A 6,283-nucleotide genomic window follows, 5' to 3' on the forward strand; every position below is an offset into this window, starting at 1 on the left:
ATTATATTGTTCATGTTTTTATGTATTTTAAAAAATATATATAAACTAGATTTAAGTACTGAAATATCATATCGTTGACCATTTTGTTACTTTAAACGAAACATCCAATACACCCTTTGACTTTGGTCATGATTACATAGACAGGTGGCATTAAAAATCCAGATTGAACTAGTTTGCAACAAACATGTATTCATTGTCGCAGATGAAAACAATGTCAATATCAGAAGAAATACAAGAGAAAAGATTCAGTGAATGTAAATATATAGGTATATTCACCTGATGTCAGATGTTTTCCTATACAAAGATTAATGTTTAATGTAAATGATATCAAGTGATGATCAAGGATTTTTTTTATCGTTTTTATTGCATTTATAGTTGCCAGATTTGGTAGAAAACAATCCCTTAGTGGCAATAGAAGTTTTACTGCGTCTGATGCAGTCCAATCAAATCACAGAGTAAGTAGTCATTTATGACAGTCTCTGAAATGTTCACCTATACTAGCTCATGTTATTCTGTTTACCGTGTTTTTAGCTCACCTGAGCTGAAAGCTCAAGTGAGCTTTTCTGATCACCTGTTGTCCGTTGTCTGTCTGTAAACTTTTCACATTTTCGACTTCTTCTCCAGAAACACTTGGCTAATTTCAACCAAACTTGGCCAAAAGCATCCTTGGATGAAGGTCTTTCAAGTTTATTCAAATGAAGGGCCATGCCCCTTTCAAAGGGAAGATAATCACAAAAATGCAAAAATAGGGTGGGGTCATTTCAAAATCTTTTTAAGAACCACTGGGCCAGAAAAGCTGAAATTGAAATGAAAGCTTCCTGACATAGTGCAGATTCATCTCTGTTAAAATCATGGCCCTCGGGGGTTGGATGTGGCCACAATAGGGGATCAAAGTTTTACATACAAGTATATAGGGAAAATCTTCTCAAAAATTACTGGGCCAGGAAAGTGGAAATTTACATGAAAGCTTCTTATCATAGTGCAAATTTAAGTTTGTAAAAATCATGGTCCCTGGGGGCAGGATGGGGCCACAAGGGGGGATCAAAGTTTTACATTGAAATTTATAGGAAAAATCTTTTAAAATCTTCTTCTCAAAAACTACTGGGCCAAGAAAGTGGAAATTTACATGAAAGCTTCCTAACATAGTGAAGATTCTTCAAGTTTGTTAAAATGCTGTAAATGCTCAAGGACTAATTAATTGTGATGTCACTTCTGTTTAAATGTGATGATGAATGTGAATACTTCCTCTGCTACTGGATGTGTGCTTCTAGAATTTAAAGTACACAGACTTAGAAATATGTAATGCAAAGGTATGGCACACCAAATTCACAAAAATGAGCTAAACGTAGTTTCACAAGTTTCACAGTTGATAAACTAGGTTTATCGACTGTAAACTATAGTTTACGGACCGTAAACTATAGTTAACTACGTTAATCTATATTTCACATCTGTAAACCATAGTTAACAGATACATGTAATATATGTTTCACAAGCGTAAACTATAATTAACAATGTAAACAATCATTAGCAATTGCAAAACATAGTTTATCTGATAAATACGGTTTCACGATTGTAAACTACGGTTTACAAGTCTAAACTATTATTAAGTTTATCTGATAAATATAGTATCACAATTGTGAACTATAGTTAACGAATGTAAATTATAGTTTACAAATGTGAATCTGTATTTATCAGCAAAATCTATTGTTAACGTTTATTTAAAGGCAGATAAACTTGGATTAGCATTTGTAGACTATAGTTTACAACCGTTAAATATAGTTTTACGGATGAAGACTATAGTTTAATGAATCGTTAACTATAGTTTACAGTTTGTAAACTATAATTTACAGTCGATAAACCTAGTTTGTCAACTGTGAAACTATAACTATGTTTAACTCATTTTTGTGAATGTGGCGTGCCATACAAAGGTTATGGACTGAATGTTGTGAAATATGTTCATCTTTTATCACAAGCTTGCCATGCTTTTACTGCGGGACCTCAGGTGGGCATATTTCCCCAATGTTCAATCAGTAACTTGTAAATACACACTGGACATTGTCGTGTCTTTACTGATAAACCTTATTGTTTCTGTCAGGTATTTTTCTGTCCTTGTCAATATGGAAATGTCTCTGCATTCTATGGAAGTCGTCAACAGACTCACAACAGTAAGCTTTACTCAAATATGCTGTAGGGGTTTTTTTTCCCCTTAGTATTCAGGATATATCACTGCAGTGTAAATATAAGCAGTGTTTGCATTTTCATGGACTTCTTTTATTTCATGAATGATAAATTGTTTTTGTGTTTCTTTTAGGCAGTGGAACTACCTTCAGAATTCATCCATCTTTACATCTCTAACTGCATCTCAACATGTGAAACAATTCGTGATAGATATTTACAAAACAGACTTGTTCGATTAGTTTGTGTCTTTTTGCAGTCTCTCATTAGAAACAAAATTATTGATGTCAAGGTAAGCCACATGTATTCACTACTCAATAGATGTAGATTAAATAGGTTGTAGAGAATTAAAATGGACATCATCCTATTCCGGCTCTTTTTTTATGTACTGATGAGAATGAAATTCCATTTTATTTTATATCTTTTAAATGTCCTCTAATGTGTAGAAAATCGGGAAGGGGGGGGGGGCACATTGACCATACCTTTTGAGTTAGCTGTGATGGAGACTTCGAATATGATTAAAATGAAACTTTATGTCAAGGCCAGATTGATATGTCAAGGTTATAAATCACAAGATGCAGACTTCATATTTGGTAAATTGAACAGACTCTGAAGGTCAGTCTTGCCTCACTCGGACTTGTTCATGTTCAGGAGCAATTATTTTTAAAATTTTATCTTTTTAGGACATCTTCATAGAAGTCCAGGCTTTTTGTATTGAGTTTAGTCGCATTCGCGAGGCAGCTGGATTATTTAGACTTTTAAAATCATTGGATAGTGCAGACCCACAAAACGTACAGGCTGCAGCATCAAGATAGCAGACACGGACACCAAAAGCAGATTAGACTGTGTGAAAAAAACAGTGCATGCACCACAAAGAATTCCAAGATACTGGTTCAGTGTCAACTGCATTCAAAGAGTGCCCATTCTTTGGTGCTTGTGAATGTCAGGCTGTGGTCCACTTCTTGTTTCAAACTGGTCAAGGGTTGTACTGCTGGAAGTTTGAAAGTAGATTTGACTGCAATTGCCATTGTTTAGTTGCACCTGTTCAACAGTTCTGAATTAAAATCAATATTGTTGAAAAATAAATCTATTGATGAAATAAGTTAACTGTCTGTTTTTGATATTCACCAAATTTACATGTAAATAAACATAGACGGACATTTTTTTCTTAACATGATTTTAACAATTAGTGAATAATACTTACAGGCATATAGATATTAGCTCGCATGAACCGAAGGCTCTTTTTTTTGTCTGTTGTCCATCGTCGTAAACTTTTCACATTTTCATCTTCTCCAGAACGACTGGGTCAATTTCAACCAAACTTGGCACAAAGCCTCCTTAGGTGAAGGGGATTCAAGTGTGTTCAAATGAAGGACCATGCCCCCTTCAAAAGGGAGATGATCACAAAAATAAGGTGGCAGGGTTCGAAATTACCTCTTGTCCGTAAGTCCGAGACTAGTAAAAAATGTGTCAGACTAGTAAATTCTCTATAGCACTAGTCCGTAAGGACTAGTGAAAATCCGGAAATCAATCTTGAATTGGTTAAGATTTTAGCAAGATTTGTCTGAGTCTCTTAGATGTTTGAACTTATGGTCGATTACCTGCATGGTTAAGTGTTTGCGTGACTATGACATCCTGATCTTCCAAACACATGGAGTGCTTTCGAGACCGCCTTTCTTCGAACGAGCACAAGTTCCTGCCGATTCCGAACACCAAGAATGCATCACGAGAAAATGCATCATTTAATTGAGAGTAGTATCATCAATTCAAAATATTGAGCAGGCAATATCTTCCTATGTTAAGAGTGGATTGACCATGTGACCTAAAATTCAATAGGGTTCATCAACTCCTTCTGATGTACCAGTGTACCAAGTTTGATGTCTGTCATGCAAAGGGTTCTAAAGATATTGAATGTACAGTATATTCCTATGTCCAGTTTGACCATGTGACCTCAAAATCAATAGGAGTCATCTTCTCCTGATGATGTACCAGTGTACCAAATTTGATGTCTGTCAAGCAAAGGGTTCTCAAGATATTGAGCAGACAGTATATTCCAATGTCCACTTTGACCCTTGACCTTTGACCATAAAATCAATAGGGGTCATCTTCTAAAGATATACCAGTGTACCAAGTTTGATGTCTGTCAAGCAAAGGATTCTCGAGACATTGAGTGGTCAATATATTCCTATGTCCAGTTTGACTCTTGACCATGTGACCTCAAAATCAATAGGTGTCATCTTCTTCTGAAGATGTACCAGTGCACCAAGTTTGATGTCTGTCAAGCTAAGGGTTCTCAAGATATTGAGCGGACAGTATATTCCTGTCAAGTTCGACCCTTGACCTTTGGCAATGTGACCTCAAAATCAATAGGTGTCATCTTCTGATGATGATGTACCAGTGTACCAAGTTTGATGTCTTTCAAGCTAAGGGTTCTCAAGATATTGAGCGGACAGTATATTCCTATGTCCAGTTCGACCCTTGACCATGTGACTTCAAATTCAATAGGGGTCATCTTCTCCTGAAGATGTACCAGTGTACCAAGTTTGATGTCTGCCAAGCAAAGGGTTCTCAAGACATTGAGCAGACAGTATATTCCAATGTCCAGTTTGACCCTTGACCATAAAATCAATAGGGGTCATCTTCTAAAGATATACCAGTGTACCAAGTTTGATGTCTCTCAAGCAAAGGATTCTCGAGACATTGAGTGGTCAATATATTCCTATGTCCAGTTTGACCCTTGACCATGTGACCTCAAAATCAATAGGGGTCATCTACTCCTTAAGATGTACCAGTGTACCAAGTTTGATGTCTGTCAAGCAAAGGGTTCTCAAGATATTGAGCAGACAGTATATTCTTATGTCCAGAGTAGATAGACCCTTGACCTTTAACCTTTTGGCCTGAAAAACAATAGGCGTCCTCTTCTTTTCATAACCAACCCACATATGAAATATCATTACGATCAAGTGAATGGTTCTCAAGATATTGAGCGGACAACATGTGGTCTACCGACCAACAAGTGCAAACCAATATGCCCCTCTTTGAAGGGGGGCATAACAAGAGGCCCATGGGCAACATCACTCACCTGACTCACCGTGACCCATTTTTAAAGATTTTTCCCAACACATTCGCATGTAAAACTTTGATTCCCTTTTGTGGCCCCACCCTACCCCAGCCATGATGTTAACAGACTTGAATCTGCACTATGTCAGGAAGCTCTTATGTAAATAAAAACTTCTCTGGCCCAATGGTTCTCTAGAAGATTTTCCCTATATATTTGTATGTATAACTGAGATAACCTATTGTGGTCCCACCCTACCCCCAGGGGCCATGATTTTTACAAACTTTAATATGTACTATGTCGGGAAGCTTTCATGTAAATATAAACTTTTCAGGCCCAGTGGTTTTTGAGAGATTTTTAAAGATTTCCCCATTTTATTTGTATGTAAAACTTGGATCCCCTATTGTGGCCCACCCTCCCCCAGGGGCCATGGTTTAAAAAACTTGAATCTGCACTATGTCAAGAAGCTTTCATGTAAATGTAAACTTTTCTGGCTCAGTGGTTCTTGGGAGATTTTTCTTTATGTATTCCCATGTAAACATTTGATCCCCTATTGTGGCCCACCCTACCCCCTGGGGCCATGGTTTTAACAAACATGAATCTGCACTATGTCAGGAAGCTTTCATTTAAATTTGTACTTTCCTGGCCCTGTGGTTCTTGAGAAGAAAATTTTAATTTTTAGATTTTCCCTAGATATCCACATGTAAATATTTGATCCCCTATTGTGGCCCCATCCTACCCCCGGGGGTCATGGTTTTAACAAACTTGAATCTGGACTATGTCATGAAGTTTTCATATGAATTTAAGCTCATCTGGCCTAGTAGTTCTTGAGAAGATTTTTAAATTACCTCTATTTTTGCAATTATCTCCCCTTTGAAGGGAGCATGGCCCTTCATTTGAAGAAACTTGAAACCCTTCACCCAAGAATGCTTTATGCCAAGTTTGGTTGAAATTGGCCCAGTGGTTCTGGAGAAGAAGTCGAAAATGTAAAACGTTTACAGACACACAGACAATGGATAACAGGTGATCAGAAAAGCTCACTTGAGCTTT

At 36.9% G+C, this 6,283-nt stretch overlaps 1 protein-coding gene across 2 annotated transcripts in view; it reads left to right on the plus strand.

Annotated features, from left to right (window-relative positions):
* The window catches only part of LOC125645719 (CCR4-NOT transcription complex subunit 11-like), a 17,859-nt gene extending 14,582 nt beyond the window's left edge, over positions 1–3,277 (plus strand). For both annotated transcript variants that reach the window (XM_048871508.2, XM_048871510.2), the window contains 4 exons: positions 376–455; positions 2,096–2,165; positions 2,312–2,467; positions 2,859–3,277. In XM_048871508.2, the coding sequence (XP_048727465.1) occupies positions 376–455; positions 2,096–2,165; positions 2,312–2,467; positions 2,859–2,990 (438 nt within the window). In that variant the 3' untranslated portion in view covers positions 2,991–3,277. The remainder of the gene's footprint in view (positions 1–375; positions 456–2,095; positions 2,166–2,311; positions 2,468–2,858) is intronic.
* Positions 3,278–6,283: the final 3,006 nt, after the last annotated feature.

The sequence above is a fragment of the Ostrea edulis genome, chromosome 6 (genome assembly GCF_947568905.1).
Source record: "Ostrea edulis chromosome 6, xbOstEdul1.1, whole genome shotgun sequence".
Lineage (NCBI taxonomy): Eukaryota > Metazoa > Mollusca > Bivalvia > Ostreida > Ostreidae > Ostrea > Ostrea edulis.